Genomic DNA, 20143 nt, shown 5'->3' with positions numbered 1-20143 from the left:
CGTTTTCCCAGATCCTGCTCAGAGCCTCTCTCCCAGGCCCCCGGCCCCTACCTGTATGCTAGCCCCCTGATCAGCCTTTGCCTGCTGAGGGCAAAACTACAGGGTACCCAAGAACAGGGGCTGCCATTTCCTCTGTCTTCCATTTCCCCTGTTCAGTCCTAAACCCGGAGATGGGGCCCTGTGCCGACCGGCGGGGCGCTCCCGGCTTCGGGTGGGGCGCGGGTCACAAAGCGCGTTCCGCCCTGGAACGCCCGGAGGAGATAAAAGCCGCGCAGGCCCCGCGCTCGCCGCGCACTCCGACAGTTCCGACGAGGGAGCGCTGCACTCGCTCAAAATGACTCGAAAGCTGCCCCGCCTCTCCGCCTTCCAACCCCGGCGCCCGCTCGGCGCCACCCCGCAGCGCCCTGGCAGTCAGCTCTTCTTTCCTCCCATCCGTCGCCCGTTTCTGGACCCGCAGACTACGCTCCTGTTCCATCCCACCTACTCGTCCTTCTGCCCCATCTGCTACCCGTCTCTCAACCAATTCGTCCCCGTCCACTACCCCGTCGTGGGCATCGCCCTGCCGAGCTCTTCCTGCCTGAGTCTTCACAAGGGCTGCATCTGCCGCCCGCATGTCCGTTGGGGCCCCAACTTCCACTACGTCCCTCCCTATCCCCCCACGCCCCCGCCCAGCCCCTGCTTTTAGAGCCTGCCTGCAGCCCGCTCCCACCCAGCCACCCACGCGGCCCTGACGATCCAGGATCCCGCGGAGAGGACCCTGCAGGCACCGTGCTCGGGCAGCGAAGGAGCGGAACCTGGGGTCCCCGCGGCCTGGCTGTGGACACGGGGACGCAGGACCACGGACACCCACCCTCGGCCTCCGCTGCCTGCTCAGCCAGCCGCGCCAGCCTCTGCATTTGGCAATGGCTTCCCCGTGGGCCTTGGTCTGGAACCACCGAGCAAACTGCAGGCCCGAGACGGAGAAGGGAGAGCACGAGGAAGCAGCGCCTCTGCTCGCTGGGAGGGAAACGACTGGCCAAGGTGAGGCCTAACCACATGCCCATGACCTTCGGGTCTGTCCTGTGACAGGAAGCCCTTTCCTGGAGGTGTCCACGGGCGGTTGGGGTAAGGGCTGGGTCGCCAGGAGCTGGGGCTGTGGGAGCGCTGTTGCCTGGAGACTGCGTGGGACACCGTTGCCTGGAGACGGCAGATGCCCGGGGCCAGGGAGAGAGGCACCAGGGAGCAGAGAGCGCATCGAACCCGATGGAGCAACGCCAAGGCCATGGCGGGACACCCCAGGGAGAAGGTGATCCAGGATGAGGTCCGTCAGAACCAGATCTTGCAGGAGCTGTACCTCAAAGAGCTGCCAGCCCAGAACGCCTATGCGCGGCATCACGTGAACCCCTCCACGAGGTCCACAGATCACCAGGAAGCCCACGTCTTGGCATGGTAACCTGGAGGAGCCTGGAGACGCCAGGTTTCGGAATCTCATTCACCACACTGCCCAGGGATCAAGGAAGAAGGGCCCAGACACAGACTGAAAACCAGGAAACTGTATGGGACTCAGAGCCCTCGCTCAACCCAGAATGCCCAGATCGCAGGCTGAACCACTGCAGGGTCTGCAATGACATTGCTCTATACAAGGCTCAGATGTGGAGCCTGGGAGAAGATGATGGCCACCAGTGGCATCCCAGCGGTGGAGTGAGGCCCCGGGTTTCATGCCCAATGTGTGCACTGCCCCGAGAAATAAATGTTATTTTAAAGCCAAATAAATAAAATTACACTAAGTTTTAGACATTGGAATTTTGTAGCATGATTTTTCCTAGGAATTGTTCCCAATCTTCAGTCCTTCTGCAGTACAGGTGAGTGCCATGAGAGTAGCCATATTGACCTAGAGAGTAGTATGTTGACCCTGCCTCCTCCACCAGTCCCTTGGATCAGGGATGGGAAAGCCACCCCAGCTAGGCTAAGAGACAGCACAGAACCAAGAGAGAGCTGTGACTGTCTCCAAATTACTGAACTGATGATGACATGCGGACTTAGTATCTGTATTAGTCTGTTCTCATGCGTCTAACAAAGACATAGCCAAGACTGGGTAATTTATAAAGGAAAGAGTTTTAATGGACTCACAGTTCAGCATGGCTGAGGAGGCCTCACAATCATGGCGGAAGGCAAAGGAGAAGCAAAGTCACATCTTGTATGGCGGCAGGCAAGAGAGCTTGGGCAGGGGAACTCCCCTTTATAAAACCATCAGATCTTATGAGACTTATTTACTACTGTGAAAACAGTAGGAGGGAAACTGTCCCCACGAATTAATTATCTCCACCTGGCCCTGCCCTTGACATGTGGGGATTATTACAATTCAAGGTGAGATTTGGAGGGGGGCCGGGTCACACAGCCAAACCATATCGGTATCTGTTGGTATTCTAGACCAGGGTCAGCAGCCTACAGCCCAAGGGCCACCACCTGTTTGTAAATAATGTTTTTTTGTTTTTTTTTTTTCCTTTTACTCTAGCCAGTGAGGAAATCACGTTTTCTAGGAACACGGTAGTGGCCATTTATTTACCTACTGTCTATAACTGCTTTCGTGCACAATGGCCAAGGTGAGTGGTTATGAGAGAGACCTCATGACCCGCAAGCCTATGTGACCAGTCCCTGAGGAACTCCAAAACTTAGGGGCTGGGTAGAGGAAAAAGCTGAGAAATGACACCAGCTAAGAGAGGCTGTGGAGGGTGAAAACCAGCAGAGTGTGATATCATAAAGTTCGGGGCCTTTTAAAAAACCTGCCAGGCTGGGCATGGTGGCTCACACTTGTAATCCCAACACCTTGGGAGGCCAAGGCAGGCGGATCATGAGGTCAGGAGTTCAAGACTAGCCTGACCCACATGGTGAGACCCCGCCTCTACTAAAAATACAAAAATTAACCAGGTGTGGTGGTGCGCACCTGTATTCCCAGCTACTCAGAGGGCTGAATCGCTTGAACCCAGGAGGCAGAGGTTGCAGTGAGCCAAGATTGCACCACTGCACTCCAGCCTGGGTGACAGGGTGAGACGCTGTCTCAAAAAAAAAAAAAACCTGCCAATCCCAGTGGAGGTCTAGAATTTCTATTTGGTCTGAGGAACTAAAAAGGCAGTAAGAGAGAAAAATGAAGTAACTGCATACCAAGAAGCGGCGATAGTTGAAGAAAGTCCTGACAGTGTCCAAAGCCAATGTTCTAAACGGTCTTGAGGTTCAGCCACATTCCCCAAGTGCACTTGAGACTCCCCCAGTTGTCTACACTAACTTCCTCTTTTTATTTAAACTACTTTGAGTTGGGATATCATGTTGTTTGCAACCAGAGGGCACTGTTACTTAATTTATTCACTCATCTGTCCCTCATTCATTCTTTCATTCAGAAGTTTCATGGAATCTTTCTGTGTGAGGCAGGATGCTGGGAATGGGTGATACAGTGGCAAACAGGACAGCCATGGGCCCTGACCTCGTAAAGTTTATATTTTAATATAACAAATTAGGTTTCAGCCCCTGTAAGATGACCAAGACATCACAATAGGCCAGGTGCTCATTACAGGCTCATGCCTGTAATCCCAACACTTTGGGAGGCCAAGGTAGGTAAATCACTTGAGCCCAGGAGTTGTAGACCAGGCTGGACAACATGGCAAAACCCTGTCTCTACTAAAAAGACAAAAATTAGCTGGGCATGGTGGCATGCACCTGTAGGCCCAGCTACTCGGGTGGCTGAGGTGGAAGGATCCATTGAACCCGGGAGGTCAAGGCTGCAGTGAGCCATGATTGGGACACTGCACTGCAGTCTGGGTGACAAAGCAAGACCCTGTCTCAAAAAAAAAAAAAAAAAAACAGTCCCAATAGCAGTTGCAGCTCCTCAGAAACGAGGTCTGAATTGAAGAGTATAAATTTGGGAGTCATTGCCCTGTCATGGGACTTAAACACAGGGAAATAAAAGGCATTGCCTAGGGAGAAGGTATCAAGTGAGAATTGAAGTGTGCGTGTGACCAGTCTCTGAAGACCTCCAATATTCAGGGGTTAGGTAGAGACAAAAGAGTGGATTAAGGAGACCAGAGAACAGAGGCTGTAGAGGAGGAGAAACAGCAGTGAGCATAATATCATGGAAGGCAGGGTGTGGTGGCTCACACCTGTTATCCCAACACTTTGGGAGGCCAAGGTGGGAGAATTGCTTGAGCCCAGGAGTTCAAGACTAGCCTGGGCAGCATAGTGAGACCTCCTCTCTACAAAAATGTTAAAAATTAGCTGAGCATGGTGCCACACATCTCTGGACCCAGCTGCTCGGGAGGCTGAGGCAGGAGGATCGCTTGAGCCAGAGAAGTCACGGCTGCAGTGAGTTGTGATCATGCCATTGTACTCCAGCATGGGTGACAGAGAAAGAATCTGTCTCAATATGTATATATCTCACAGAAGCCAAGCTAAAAGATTGCCTTAAGGAGTCAGTGGTATATTTGTCAAATGCTGTCAAGAAGAGAAAATGAGACTGAGAGAGATTATTATATTTAGCTGCATAGAAGTCAATCCAGAACCAGGTAAGAACAATTTTAATACAAGTGTCTCAAGTGTTTTTAATTGCAGGTAACTAAAGACTCAAACTGACTTAGGCAATACAGATCTATAAACTCACATAATAGAAAGCTCAGGGGTAGGGTGAGTTTCAGGGATGGTTTGATTCAGCGTTTCGACAGTGTCATCAGGCACCTGGAATCCTTTTGTCTCTCCGCTCTGCTGTCTTGAGTGTCAGCTTCATCCTAAGGCTCCCACCTTCCCCGATCCACTGCCCGGATTGGCTGCCAACAACTCCCAGGGTTCGGACTTACTTATCCAAATCTGCAGGACAGGTGATCACATTAGCAACTCTCAGACAAGTGAGAAAGCTTCTTTCCTTCAAACAACCAGGAAGCCTTGCCTCATGTCTTACTGACTCCAATTGAGCCATATATCCATCTCTTATTAGTGATAAAGAAGCAATGTAAGTGTAACTAGGGACTGTTGCAGTGTTTAGAGCCTTGACAACCCTAGAGTCCAAGATGGAATCAGATCCCTCTGTTTCAGGTAGATTGGTAACCCAGTGGAAATCAGGTTAGTTGTAAAGAGAAGAGGAATAGATGTCAAGGAGTCAATCATAATGAACACAGAAGAGGAGAAGGAGTTGGATGGGAGAGGATTAAATTGTGAATCTGGCTGTAGTACTGGGGACAACACACCACACATGGAGACAACGCTTTCAAGAAGTTTGGCCAGGGACTACAGACACTAGGCAGTTCTTTTTCTAGGAAACATCTACAAGCTATAGGGCTTCCTCATCCCCTTAGTCAAGTGGCCACTATTAAAGAGTCCCTAAATGGCTTGAAGTTATTGGCTACTAATAAGAAGTCCCCAAGACCCAGGTCTTTGCTTCCTGAGGCAAAAAATCTGAATACTGAGGTAAACCCCCATTTCAAAATTTCCAGAGTCACCCTCCAATACCACAGGATCTTCATGAAAAGACCTGGTATCAGTGACTCTGCAAACCTAGGCTTCCCCCTCCACCCCCAAACCTGATCTGATTTTAGTTAAGAACACCTGGAGCTCGGTGCTCTTCAATAGAAGCTATTAGTGCATCCAATCTCCCCTTCCCAAATGCAGTCCCCATGGTGTAAGCCCATCAATCCATTCCCTGACCTGAGGCAACGGCAAACTCCCCGGCCTCCTTCAGGATACAGCATGCCCCTGGGATCTTAGACACCACCTAAAGGAAACACCCCTATACAATCATGGTGGGCCACTGGTGCTCACATTATTATTATTTTTTTTATTTGAGACAGAGTCTCTGTCGCCCATGCTGGGGTACAATGGCACGATCTTGGCTCACTGCATCCTCCGCCCCCAGGGCTCAAGTGATTCTCATGCCTCAGCCTCCTGAGTAGCTAGGATTACAAGCGTGCTTCACCATACCTGTCTAATTTTTGTATTTTTGGTAGAGATGGTGTTTTGCCATGTTGATCAGCCTGGTCTTGAACTTCTGGCCTCAAGTTATCCACCAACTTGGCCTCCCAAAATGCTGGGATTATAGGCATGAACTACCGTGCCATGCCAGTCCCCACATTATAGCCAACCTTTTGTGGCTTTGATTCATATTGGTTCTCAACTCATAGTACTTCCCAGAGGTCCTATTAAATTTAAGGGAGGAACTCTAGGTTCTCTGGGGAGTTGTAGAACATTTGAATGAAAGCAAACAAGTCTACCTTACCTGACTTTTGGCCCCTTTCTGGTTTGGTAACTTGGATTAGTCATTTCATGAAGTATTCCAGTTTCCTCATCTATAAAATATGAGTCATCATTATACCTGCCCTACATTTGCCATGGAGGTGGTAAAAGCAGACGTGAAAGTGCTTTCTTCCCTGGGAAGTAATCCACAACTGTGAGGTATGACTGGTCCCCTGGGCACCAGTCCAGAGGTATTTGAGATATTGTAGACAAGCTGCATGAGTCACTGCATCTAACACAGTGTTATTGGTTCCTAAATATGGCTCACATGCCCATGCCTGTGGACAACAAAGAATTCTACTTAGCGTTACCTCATCAGTTTGTGGCTGATGGGCTGCTGGATTCTATGGAGTTCTATGATCTATGAACATAAAGGGTTTGATGCTGGTTCTAGTGAGACCCAGCAATTTAATCCCTCCATTCATTACCTAGCAGTGAGCTTCTTCTTTTTTCTTTTTCTTTTTCTTTTTTCCTTTTTTTTTTTTTTTTTGAGACTGTGTCTTGCTCTATCGCCCAGGCTGGAGTGCAGTGGCATGATCTCGGCTCACTGCAACCTCTGGCCCCCAGGTTCAAGCAATTCTTCTGCCTCAGCCTCCCATGTAGCTGGGCTTACAGGCTCCCACCACCACACCCGGCTAATTTTTGTATTTTTAGGAGAGACGGGTGTTTCACCATGTTGGCCAGGCTCGTCTCGAACTCCTGACCTCAAGTAATCCACCTACCTCGGCCTCCCAAAATGCTGGGATTACAGGCATGAACCACCAAGCCAGGCCAATGCAGTGAGCTTCTTGAGGGTAGAAGCTGTGTCTTACTCAACTTTTTATTCCTGGCATATAGCCCAGTGCTTGGCACATTGTGGGTGCTAAGTAAACATTTATTGTATGGATGGACAGAAATATTTGGGAAGGGATAAGGTTGTTACTTGCTTCCTGGAATTGCCTATCTCCATAACCATTATTTGTTTTGTTTTTGCATGATATTTTATTGTCACATGGGGTCAATATTTTATTTCACACTTATAGGAGAAAAGGCACCATGAATATAAATTGAAAATACGCACACAGTACCTATATCAGGTTCATCATTCAAATGTTAAGTTATTATTTTTCTATGTGTACTAGAAGAAATCTAAAACAAATTAAAGAACAAGCTTTCTTTTGTAGCCCTTCTCCCCAGTGCTTTCAGGTAAAGGTAGTTGCAGGTCCATGTAATTTAAGGTTTTTGACAATTGAAAAGTATTTCTCTTGGAGATTTTATTAGCTATAAGAGGAAAGCCAATAAAAGACGCATGTTGACATGTCTGAATATATACAAGTACTCATGCATTCTAACTTGGTATTAGTCATTGCTCTTAGAACACAAGGGATGTGGGTGTGCAATTTAGGGATGTCCCTCATCAAAGATGAAAAGTAGAAATGCAAAGCAGAGGGGGTTTTATTTCCCCAGAAAAAATAAACAAATGTGGTAGAACTTCTCAATAGACTGTGGTTTGATTACTAAGGACAAGCCAACAGTCTCTGAACCCCGGAGCCAGCAGGAGGTTTTCCTGGGCAAGAGTGATCAATCTGCTTCTCCTGTTTCAGGAATCACTCAGAAGAGCAGCAAGATTTTGAATTGCCTTTGCCACAGCCAGCAGTAAGCTTAGACACAGCACTGTTTTCCATCCGACAGTTTTACGTAGGCAAACCTTTCTTATGCTGAAACTTCATCACAGCTTTCCTTCCATAACCTTAATTAAAACACAAATATACAATGAGAATGCTTGACTACATGTAAACTTTTGTTTCTGAAGATGGCATCAGACAGTGTGAAAACAGAAAAAAATGCATAAATTCTGTGCTCAAGGTGTGAAATGAATAATGTAGACTTTATTGTTCCTGATGTTTCAACTTATCTATGGTAGAGGGCAAATGATAAGGTTTATGGGGTCTCTTCAATTGACTACAAAGGTGCTATAGGTGCACATTGAATCATATCAGTTCCTTCCAAAAAAGCACTAACAAAGTCTTTCCAAGATGTGGAAACAGAGAGCCCTCTTGAGTCTGCCTGTCACATACTCACGTATGCCACACCCAATATCTACTGGGTACTTGCTGGGAGCTAGAACACTGTCCTAGGAACAGCCTCAGAGAAGAGCAAGGAGAGCTGTCAGGTTTCTTCCCCGGAGACGTTAGCAGAGCACACTGCAGCCTCTGCCCCACCCAGCTGCCTGTTGTGAAATACCACCAGGACCATTCCTGGACTCCAAACTGGGTGGTAGTACAGAACTTAAAACACTGACACAACTGAAGCTTCCTACTGGACAGAGTCAACAGCATTTCTGGAGGGGGCACTGAATGCCAGTAGCATACTCCAGAATTATGACAACTCAAAATACTGTATTTCCAAACACGCTTGATTGAAAACAGTTTAGCCTATTCCAGTGATCTAAGTAGGAAGAAGTCTTCATTTTTTGTTTGTTTTATGTTTTTTTTTTGTTGTTGTTGTTGTTGTTTTCTGAGACAGGCTCTAACTCTGTCGCATAGGCTGGAGTGCAACAGTGTGATATTGGCTCACTGCAACCTTCACCTCCCGAGTTCAAGTGATTCTCATGGCTTAGCCTCCTGAATAGCTGGGATTGCAGGTGCCTGCCACCATGCCTGGCATTTGTGTGTGTGTGTGTATACTTTTAGTAGAGACGGGGTTTCACCACGTTGGCCAGGCTGGTCTTGAACTCCTGACCTCAAGTAATCTGCCCACCTCTGCCTCCCAAATTGCTGGGATTACAAGCATGAGCCACTGTGTCCAGCCTGTGTATTAGCCCGTTTTGATGCTACTGATAAAGACATACCTGAGACTGGGAAGAAAAAGAGGTTTAATTGGACTTACAGTTCCACATGCCTGGGGAGGCCTCAGAATCATGGTGGGAGGTGAAAGGCACTTCTTACATGGCGGCAACAACAGAAAAATGAGGAAGAAGCAAAAGCAGAAACCCCTGATAAACCCATCAGATCTCATGAGATTTATTCACTATCAGGAGACTAGCTTCCTCGTGATCTGTGGACCTCGTGGAGGGGTTCACGTGATGCCGCGCATAGGCGTTCTGGGCTGGCAGCTCTTTGAGGTACAGCTCCTGCAAGATCTGGTTCTGACGGACCTCATCCTGGATCACCTTCTCCCTGGGGTGTCCCGCCATGGCCTTGGCGTTGCTCCATCGGGTTCGATGCGCTCTCTGCTCCCTGGTGCCTCTCTCCCTGGCCCCGGGCATCTGCCGTCTCCAGGCAACGGTGTCCCACGCAGTCTCCAGGCAACAGCGCTCCCACAGCCCCAGCTCCTGGCGACCCAGCCCTTACCCCAACCGCCCGTGGACACCTCCAGGAAAGGGCTTCCTGTCACAGGACAGACCCGGAGGTCATGGGCATGTGGTTAGGCCTCACCTTGGCCAGTCGTTTCCCTCCCAGCGAGCAGAGGCGCTGCTTCCTCGTGCTCTCCCTTCTCCGTCTCGGGCCTGCAGTTTGCTCGGTGGTTCCAGACCAAGGCCCACGGGGAAGCCATTGCCAAATGCAGAGGCTGGCGCGGCTGGCTGAGCAGGCAGCGGAGGCCGAGGGTGGGTGTCCGTGGTCCTGCGTCCCCGTGTCCACAGCCAGGCCGCGGGGACCCCAGGTTCCGCTCCTTCGCTGCCCGAGCACGGTGCCTGCAGGGTCCTCTCCGCGGGATCCTGGATCGTCAGGGCCGCGTGGGTGGCTGGGTGGGAGCGGGCTGCAGGCAGGCTCTAAAAGCAGGGGCTGGGCGGGGGCGTGGGGGGATAGGGAGGGACGTAGTGGAAGTTGGGGCCCCAACGGACATGCGGGCGGCAGATGCAGCCCTTGTGAAGACTCAGGCAGGAAGAGCTCGGCAGGGCGATGCCCACGACGGGGTAGTGGACGGGGACGAATTGGTTGAGAGACGGGTAGCAGATGGGGCAGAAGGACGAGTAGGTGGGATGGAACAGGAGCGTAGTCTGCGGGTCCAGAAACGGGCGACGGATGGGAGGAAAGAAGAGCTGACTGCCAGGGCGCTGCGGGGTGGCGCCGAGCGGGCGCCGGGGTTGGAAGGCGGAGAGGCGGGGCAGCTTTCGAGTCATTTTGAGCGAGTGCAGCGCTCCCTCGTCGGAACTGTCGGAGTGCGCGGCGAGCGCGGGGCCTGCGCGGCTTTTATCTCCTCCGGGCGTTCCAGGGCGGAACGCGCTTTGTGACCCGCGCCCCACCCGAAGCCGGGAGCGCCCCGCCGGTCGGCACAGGGCCCCATCTCCGGGTTTAGGACTGAACAGGGGAAATGGAAGACAGAGGAAATGGCAGCCCCTGTTCTTGGGTACCCTGTAGTTTTGCCCTCAGCAGGCAAAGGCTGATCAGGGGGCTAGCATACAGGTAGGGGCCGGGGGCCTGGGAGAGAGGCTCTGAGCAGGATCTGGGAAAACGGGACGGAGTCAGTGCCCCAGGCGCCTTCCCTTAGGACAGCGCAGCGTTGAAAGCCCTTCAGTCCCTCACATCACTGCGGGAACATGCGCAATTAGACATGCTACGTCCATTTTACCCATGGGACACGAAGGACCAGAGAGGGAACCTCCATAGGCTGGCGGTGGGTGACAAAGCAGGTGGGGCTAGAACTTGGGGCAGGAGAGGGCAGGTAGGAGGGAACGCAAAACGGCCCCAAGCGCGCACCAGCGGCCGCTCCTGCGTGTCTGGACGGGATCCTGCAGGGGGCGCGTCAGAGCAGACCTGGGCGTTTCCTAGCTTACCCCTGGCCCCTGTGTTCCTTGGTTTGATGCTTTTAACTAGAACCAGAAACGTAAGAGTCACAGCTGGTAGGATGACTACCCACTCCTGAGCGCCTGATAACTAGATTTGGATTTCCTTGTTCCCTACCTGAGATGCCTCGCTCCCTGCCAGATGATTAAGGAGGCTGCACTTTTGTCTGATGCAGAAACCCTCTCTGCTGAACATTACTGGTTTCTTTGATCACCATCCGAAGCATAAGCTCCTTTATTCCCCTATTCTCAAGGATACTTTTATTACGGAGGACTAAGCTCTAATGTTTTATCTTACCCAAATTCCTACCTAAGGGGTCTAGAGATTCATGCCCTACAAACCTTAAATTCTCGTCAGATGAGTTTTATTTAACCCTGTATATTTTATTTAACCCTGTATATTGTGACTTACTTTTCTTGTCTTTCCTTTCTTTTTTTTTTTTTTTTTTTTTTTTGAGACGGAGTCTCACTCTGTCACCCAGGCTGGAGTGCGGTGGCGGGATCTGGGCTCACTGCAAGCTCCGCCTCCCGGGTTAACGCCCTTCTCCTGCCTCAGCCTCCTGAGTAGCTGAGACTACAGGCTCCCGTCACCATGCCCAGCTAATTTTTTTGTATTTTTAGTGGAGACGTGGTTTCACCGTGTTAGTCAGGATGGTCTCGATCTCCTGACCTCGTGATCCACCCGCCTCGGCCTCCCAAAGTGCGGGGATTACAGGTGTGAGCCGCCGCGCCCGGCCTGTGACTTACTTTTCAATCTAACTCTGGCATAACATTATAAGACAAGGAAAAAATATTTAACCCCAAAATATATCTCCTTGCCATACCTTAAAATTGCCCTGCAAAGTCTCTTGTGGGAAAAATCCGCATTCTATAGAGAACCCCCTCCCCCTTTGTGTTCCTTCCTTTCTTTCCAGATCCAGGAGATAATCAACTAAGAGCCAGGCACCCTTTTAGGTCCCATAAGAAATATTTTACAACCTGCTCTCTCTAAAGTTGGCTATGTGAGAGCTTCCTCTGCGCAATAAAACTTAGTCTCCACAATCCTTTATCTGTAAGCTAAACATTCCTATCAATCCCAAGTCTTTAAACAAACTCAACCAATTGTCAACCAGAAAATTGTTTAAATTTACTTACAGCCTAGAAGCCCCCACTTTAAGTTGTCCCACCCTTCTAAACCAAACCAATGTATTTCTGAAATGCAATTAATGTCTCATGCCTTCCTAAAACATAAAAAACCAAGCTGTGCCCCAACCACCTTGGGCACATATTCCCAGAACCTCCCGAGGGCCATGTCATGGGCCATGGTCACTCATATTTGGCTCAGAATCAATCTCTTCAAATATTTTACAAAGTTTAACTCTTTTCTTTTTTTTTTTGTTTTTTTTTATTTTATTATACTTTAAGTTTTAGGGTACATGTGCACAATGTGCAGGTTAGTTACATATGTATACATGTGCCATGCTGGTGTGCTGCACCCATTAACTCATCATTTAGCATCAGGTATATCTCCTAACGCTATCCCTCCCCCCTTCCCCCACCCCACAACCGTCCCCAGAGTGTGATGTTCCCCTTCCTGTGTCCATGTGTTCTCATTGTTCAATTCCCATCTATGAGCGACAACATGCGGTGTTTGGTTTTTTTGTCATTGCGATAGTTTACTGAGAATGATGATTTCCAATTTCATCCATGTCCCTACAAAGGACATGAATTTATCATTTTTTATGGCTGCATAGTATTCCATGGTGTATATGTGCCACATTTTCTTAATCCAGTCTATCATTGTTGGACATTTGGGTTGGTTCCAAGTCTTTGCTATTGTGAACAGTGCCACAATAAATATACGTGTACATGTGCCTTTATAGTAGCATGATTTATAGTCCTTTGGGTATATACCCAGTAATGGGATGGCTGGGTCAAATGGTATTCGTAGTTCTAGATCCCTGAGGAATCGCCACACTGACTTCCATAATGGTTGAACTAGTTTACAGTCCCACCAACAGTGTAAAAGTGTTCCTATTTCTCCACATCCTCTCCAGCACCTGTTGTTTCCTGACTTTTTAATGATCGCCATTCTAACTGGTGTGAGATGGTACCTCATTGTGGTTTTGATTTGCATTTCTCTGATGGCCAGTGATGACGAGCATTTTTTCATGTGTCTTTTGGCTGCATAAATGTCTTCTTTTGAGAAGTGTCTGTTCATATCCTTCACCCACTTTTTGATGGGGTTGTTTGTTTTTTTCTTGTAAATTTGTTGGAGTTCATTGTAGATTCTGGATATTAGCCCTTTGTCAGATGAGTAGGTTGCGAAAATTTCCTCCCATTTTGTAGGTTGCCTGTTCACTCTGAAGGTAGTTTCTTTTGCTGTGCAGAAGCTCTTTAGTTTAATTAGATCCCATTTGTCAATTTTGGCTTTTGTTGCCATTGCTTTTGATGTTTTAGACTTCAAGTCCTTGCCCATGCCTATGTCCTGAATGGTAATGGCTAGGTTTTCTTCTAGGGTTTTTATGGTTTTAGGTCTAACGTTTAAGTCTTTAATCCATCTTGAATTAATTTTTGTATAAGGTGTAAGGAAGGGATCCAGTTTCAGCTTTCTATGTATGGCTAGCCAGTTTTCCCAGCACCATTTATTAAATAGAGAATCCTTTCCCCATTGCTTGTTTTTCTCAGGTTTGTCAAAGATCAGATAGTTGTAGATATGCAGCGTTATTTCTGAGGGCTCTGTTCTGTTCCATTGATCTATAGCTCTGTTTTCGTACCAGAACCATGCTGTTTAGGTTATTGTAGCCTTGTAGTATAGTTTGAAGTCAGGTAGCATGATGCCTCCAGCTTTGTTCTTTTGGCTTAGGATTGACTTGGCAATGTGGGCTCTTTTGGTTCCATATGAACTTTAAGTAGTTTTTTCCAATTCTGTGAAGAAAGTCATTGGTAGTTTGATGGGGATGGCATTTAATCTATAAATTACCTTGGCAGTATGGCCATTTTCATGATATTGATTCTTCCTACCCATGAGCATGGAATGTTCTTCCATTTGTTTGTATCCTCTTTTATTTCATTGAGCAGTGGTTTGTAGTTCTCCTTGAAGAGGTCCTTCACGTCCCTTGTAAGTTGGATTCCTAACTATTTTATTCTCTTTGAAGCAATTGTGAATGGGAGTTCACTCCTGATTTGGCTCTCTGTTTGTCTGTTATTGGTGTATAAGAATGCTTGTGATTTTTGCACATTGATTTTGTATCCTGAGACTTTGCTGAAGTTGCTTATCAGCTTAAGGAGATTTTGGGCTGAGAAAATGGGGTTTTCTAGATATACAATCATGTCATCTGCAAACAGGGACAATTTGACTTCCTCTTTTCCTAATTGAATACCCTTTATTTCCTTCTCCTGCGTAATTGCCCTGGCCAGCACTTCCAACACTATGTTGAATAGGAGTGGTGAGAGAGGGCATCCCTGTCTTGTGCCAGTTTTCAAAGGGAATGCTTCCAGTTTGATATTGGCTGTGGGTTTGTCATAGATAGCTCTTATTATTTTGAGATATACCCCATCAATACCTAATTTATTGAGAGTTTTTAGCATGAAGGGTTGCTGAATTTTGTCAAAGGCCTTTTCTGCATCTATTGAGATAATCATGTGGTTTTTGTTTTTGGTTCTGTTTATATGCTGGATTACATTGATTGATTTGCATATATTGAACCAGCCTTGCATCCCAGGGATGAAGCCCACTTGATCATGGTAGATAAGCTTTTTGATGTGCTGCTGGATTCGGTTTGCCAGTATTTTATTGAGGATTTTTGCATCAATGTTCATCAAGGATATTGGTCTAAAATTCTCTTTTTTGGTTGTGTGTCTGCCCGGGTTTGGTATCAGGATGATGCTAGCCTCATGAAATGAGTTAGGGAGGATTCCCTCTTTTTCTATTGATTGGAATAGTTTCAGAAGGAATGGTACCAGTTCCTCCTTGTACCTCTGGTAGAATTCGGCCGTGAATCCATCTGGTCCTGGACTCTTTTTGGTTGGTAAGCTATTGATTATTGCCACAATTTCAGATCCTGTCATTGGTCTATTCAGAGATTCAACTTCTTCCTGGTTTAGTCTTGGGAGGATGTATGTGTCGAGGAATTTATCCATTTCTTCTAGATTTTCTAGTTTATTTGCGTAGAGGTGTTTGTAGTATTCTCTGATGGTAGTTTCTATTTCTGTGGGATCAGTGGTGATATCCCCTTTATCATTTTTTATTGCATCTATTTGACTCTTCTCTCTTTTTTTCTTTATTAGTCTTGCTAGTGGTCTATCAATTTTGTCGATCTTTTCAAAAAACCAGCTCCTGGATTCATTAATTTTTTGAAGGGCTTTTTTTTGGTCTCTATTTCCTTCAGTTCTGCTCTGATTTTAGTTCTTTCTTGCCTTCTGCTAGCTTTTGAATGTGTTTGCTCTTGCTTTTCTAGTTCTTTTAATTGTGATGTTAGGGTGTCAATCTTGGATCTTTCCTGCTTTCTCTTGTGGGCATTTAGTGCTGTAAATTTCCCTCTACACACTGCTTTGAATGTGTCCCAGCGATTCTGGTATGTTGTGTCTTTGTTCTCGTTGTTTTCAAAGAACATCTTTATTTCTGCTTTCATTTCATTATGTACCCAGTAGTCATTCAGGAGCAGGTTGTTCAGTTTCCACGTAGTTGAGTGGTTTTGAGTGAGTTTCTTAATCCTGAGTTCTAGTTTGATTGCACTGTGGTCTGAGAGACAGTTTGTTATAATTTCTCTTCTTTTACATTTGCTGAGGAGTGCTTTACTTCCAACTATGTGGTCAATTTTGGAATAGATGTGGTGTGGTGCTGAAAAAATGTATATTCTGTTGATGTGGGGTGGAGAGTTCTGTAGATGTCTATTAGGTCCGCTTGGTGTAGAGCTGAGTTCAATTCCTGTGTGTCCTTGTTAACTTTCTGTCTCATTGATCTGTCTAATGTTGACAGTGGGGTGTTAAAGTCTCCCATTATTATTGTGTGGGAGTCTAAGTCTCTTTGTAGGTCACTCAGGACTTGCTTTATGAATCTGGGTGCTCCTGTATTGGGTGCATATATATTTAGGATAGTTAGCTCTTCTTGTTGAATTAATCCCTTTACCATTATGTAATGGCCTTCTTTGTCTCTTTTGATCTTTGTTGGTTTAAAGTCTGTTTTATCGGAGACTAGGATTGCAACCCCTGCCTTTTTTGTTTCCATTTGCTTGGTAGATCTTCCTCCATCCATTTATATTGAGCCTATGTGTGTCTCTGCACGTGAGATGGGTTTCCCGAATACAGCACACTGATGGGTCTTGACTCTTTATCCAATTTGCCAGTCTGTGTCTTTTAATTGGAGCATTTAGTCCATTTACATTTAAAGTTAATATTGTTATGTGTGAATTTGATCCTGTCATTATGATGTTAGCTGGTTATTTTGCTCATTAGTTGATGCAGTTTCTTCCTAGTCTCGATGGTCTTTACATTTTGGCATGATTTTGCAGTGGCTGGTACTGGTTGTGCCTTTCCATGTTTAGTGCTTCCTTCAGGAGCTCTTTTAGGGCACGCCTGATGGTGACAAAAATCTCTCAGCATTTGCTTCTCTGTAAAGCATTTTATTTCTCCTTCACTTATGAAGCTTAGTTTGGCTGGATATGAAATTCTGGGTTGAAAATTCTTTTCTTTAAGAATGTTGAATATTGGCCCCCACTCTCTTCTGGCTTGTAGAGTTTCTCTAACGAGAGATCCGCTGTTAGTCTAATGGGCTTCCCTTTGTGGGTAACCCGACCTTTCTCTCCGGCTGCCCTTAACATTTTTTCCTTCATTTCAACTTTGGTGAATCTGACAATTATGTGTCTTGGAGTTGCTCTTCTCGAGGAGTATCTTTGTGGCATTCTCTGTATTTCCTGAATCTGAATGTTGGCCTGCCTTGCTAGATTAGGGAAGTTCTCCTGGATAATATCCTGCAGTGTTTTCCAACTTGGTTCCATTCTCCCCATCACTTTCAGGTACACCAATCAGACGCAGATTTGGTCTTTTCACATAGTCCCATATTTCTTGGAGGCTTTGTTCATTTCTTTTTATTCTTTTTTCTCTAAACTTCCCTTCTCACTTCATTTCATTCATTTAATCTTCCAGCACTGATATCCTTTCTTCCAGTTGATCACATTGGCTCCTGAGGCTTCTGCACTCTTCACGTAGTTCTCAAGCCTTGGTTTTCAGCTCCATCAGCTCCTTTAAGCACTTCTCTGTATTGGTTATTCTAGTTATACATTCATCTAAATTTTTTTCAGAGTTTTCAACTTCTTTGCCTTTGGTTTGAATTTCCTCCTGTAGCTCAGAGTAGTTTGATTGTCTGAAGCCTTCTTCTTTCAACTCTTCAAAGTCATTCTCCATCCAGCTTTGTTCCATTGCTGGTGAGGAACTGCGTTCCTTTGGAGGAGGAGGGGTGCTCTGCTTTTTAGAGTTTCCAGTTTTTCTGCTCTGTTTTTTCCCCAACTTTGTGGTTTTATCTACTTTTGGTCTTTGATGATGGTGATGTACAGATGGGTTTTTGGTGTGGATGTCCTTTCTGTTTGTTAGTTTTCCTTCTAACAGACAGGACCCTCAGCTGCAGGTCTGTTGCAGTTTGCTAGAGGTCCACTCCAGACCCTGTTTGCCTGGGTATCAGCAGCGGTGTCTGCAGAACTGCGGATTTTCGTGATCCGCGAATGCTGCTGTCTGATCGTTCCTCTGGAAGTTTTGTCTCAGAGGAGTACCCGGCCATGTGAGGTGTCAGTCTGCCCCTACTGGGGGGTGCCTCCCAGTTAGGCTGCTCGGGGGTGAGGGGTCAGGGACCCGCTTGAGGAGGCAGTCTGCCCGTTCTCAGATCTCCAGCTGCGTGCTGGGAGAACCACTGCTCTCCTCAAAGCTGTCAGACAGGGACATTTAAGTCTGCAGAGATTACTGCTGTCTTTTTGTTTGACTGTGCCCTGCCCCCAGAGGTGGAGCCTACAGAGGCAGGCAGGCCTCCTTGAGCTGTGGTGGGCTCCACCCAGTTCGAGCTTCCTGGCTGCTTTGTTTACTTAAGCAAGCCTGGGCAATCGCGGGCGCCCCTCCCCCAGCCTCGCTGTCGCCTTGCAGTTTGATCTCAGACTGCTGCGCTAGCAATCAGCGAGATTCCGTGGGTGCAGGACCCTCTGAGCCAGGTGGGGGATACAATCTCCTGGTGTGCCGTTTCCTAAGCCCATCGGTAAAGCACAGTATTCAGGTGGGAGTGGCCCGATTTTCCAGGTGCCCTCCATCTGTCACCCCTTTCCTTGACCAGGAAAGGGAACTCCCTGACCCCTTGCACTTCCTGAGTGAGGCAATGTGTCGCCCTGCTTTGGCTTATGCACGGTGCACTGCACCCACTGTCTTGTGCCCACTGTCTGGCGCTACCTAGTGAGATGAACCCGGTACCTCAGATGGAAATGCAGAAATCACCTGTCTTCTGCGTCGCTCACGCTGGAAGCTATAGACCAGAGCTGTTCCTATTTGGCCATCTTCAAAGTTTAACTCTTTTCATCAACATCACTATAATATCTGATTTTTCCCCAACGTCCTTTTCCTCTCTTATTTGACAAAACCTTCCGTTGTACTCCCTGGAAGTCCAGCTACATGATTCAGCAAACTCCCCTATTTCCTGGGAGTGCTTCTTTATTGACAGTCCCCTGTGACTCCTGGCTTTAACTGTACCTGCATTTCTCTTGAGGACACTGTTTCCCTTGTATCTCAAGTAGAGACTAGTCATTCTTTCAAACTCTAAAGTACTTCAGGGTGAGAATGTGGGTGGGGTATTTCTTCTCCTTGCTCCTTCTAATTCCTTTAAAACCATTATTTCTCTCTTCCTATTAGAAAATCTCTTGCCCCTTAGAAGCTTGTGCTATGAGCCACCATGTCCCTGGCTTGTCCTTTCAGACCTCCTGGATCCTCTCTTTTTCAATGAAAACATTCACACTTGTCTCAAAGTCTTATTCTTGAGTCTGTCATGCTGAGTGGGTTCAATGTCCATTTAGATGGCTGGATTCAATTCTCTGGCCTCTCCTTTTTTGTGTGTTCTTTACTTATAGGAAATTATGTATTTTGTAAAAGGTTTATTTTTAATTTACACATAAGAATTGCATAGATTTATGGGATAAGTTGCGTAATGATCAAATCAGGGTATTTAGCATATCCATCACCTCAAATACTTATCATTTCCTTGTGATGAGGAATCACCAGAATCGCCAGCTTCTGGTGATTGCTGCCAGGCTGGGTCTCTTCTTTGAGGACAAAGGGATCCCTCTTGCCTAGAGCAAGTCCAAAAATGCCATACAGGAGCCAAGGCCTGGAATCAGAGACCCCAGGAGCCCACCTGATGCTCTATCTCAGTGTGGCCAAGCTGGTACCCAAGCTGCAAGACAAAGTCCCCTTTACTCTTTCCTCTCCTTTCATCAAGCAGAAGGAGCCTCTCCCCATGGCCACCATAGCTGGGAATGCACTGGGTCACACCTGAGGCCAGCATGGCACTGTGTTTCACCCAAGGCCCACAGTGGGTACAGCCTGGCAACCACTGATGTTTATTCAAGGCCCAAGTGCTCTTTAGTCAGCAGGTGATGAATTCTGCCAGGACCAGGTTCTTCCCTTCAAGGCAGTGGGTTCCCTTCCAGCCCAGGGTGTGTCCAGAAATGTCATCTGGGAGCTAGCTCCTAAATGGGGGCCTCAGGACTCTGCCTGGTGCCCTATTTTACTGTGGCTGAGCTGGTATCCATGTTGCAAGATAGAGTCCTCTTTACTCTCCCCTCTGCTCTCTTCCCACAGAAGAGAAAAGTCTTGGCCAGCCATGGTGCCCATACTTGTAATCCCAGCACTTTGGGCCACCAAGGCGGGAGGATTGCTTTAGCCCAGGAGTTTGAGAGCAGCCTGGGCAACATAGTGAGACCCCTGTCTCTACAGAGAAAAATAAATTAGCCAGGCATTGTGGGACATGTCTGTAGTCCCAGCTACTTGGGAGGCTGAGTTGAGAGGATCATTTGAGCCTGGGAGGTCGAGGCTGCAGGGAGCCATGACTGCATCACTGCATTCCAGTTTGGGTAACAGACCGAGACCCTGTCTCAAAAAAAAAAAAAAAGAAAAAGAAAA

The 20143-nt window shown here is 47.3% G+C and overlaps 1 protein-coding gene and 1 pseudogene across 1 annotated transcript in view; one reads left to right on the top strand and one right to left on the bottom strand.

Annotated features, from left to right (window-relative positions):
* The first annotated feature begins 643 nt into the window (after positions 1 to 643).
* On the top strand, positions 644 to 1766 carry LOC129057514 (cilia- and flagella-associated protein 144-like; annotated as a pseudogene).
* Positions 1767 to 4362: 2596 nt separating this feature from the next.
* Positions 4363 to 20143, bottom strand: part of LOC112131959 (uncharacterized) — a 55141-nt gene continuing 39360 nt past the window's right edge. Inside the window, exon 6 of the mRNA XM_063713812.1 lies at positions 4363 to 4830. Coding sequence (XP_063569882.1) covers positions 4821 to 4830 — 10 coding nt within the window. The 3' untranslated portion in view covers positions 4363 to 4820. The remainder of the gene's footprint in view (positions 4831 to 20143) is intronic.

This window comes from Pongo abelii, chromosome 12 (genome assembly GCF_028885655.2).
Source record: "Pongo abelii isolate AG06213 chromosome 12, NHGRI_mPonAbe1-v2.0_pri, whole genome shotgun sequence".
Classification (NCBI taxonomy): domain Eukaryota; kingdom Metazoa; phylum Chordata; class Mammalia; order Primates; family Hominidae; genus Pongo; species Pongo abelii.
Note: the sequence above shows the minus strand (reverse complement) of the source record. Positions and strands in the feature narration are given on the sequence as shown.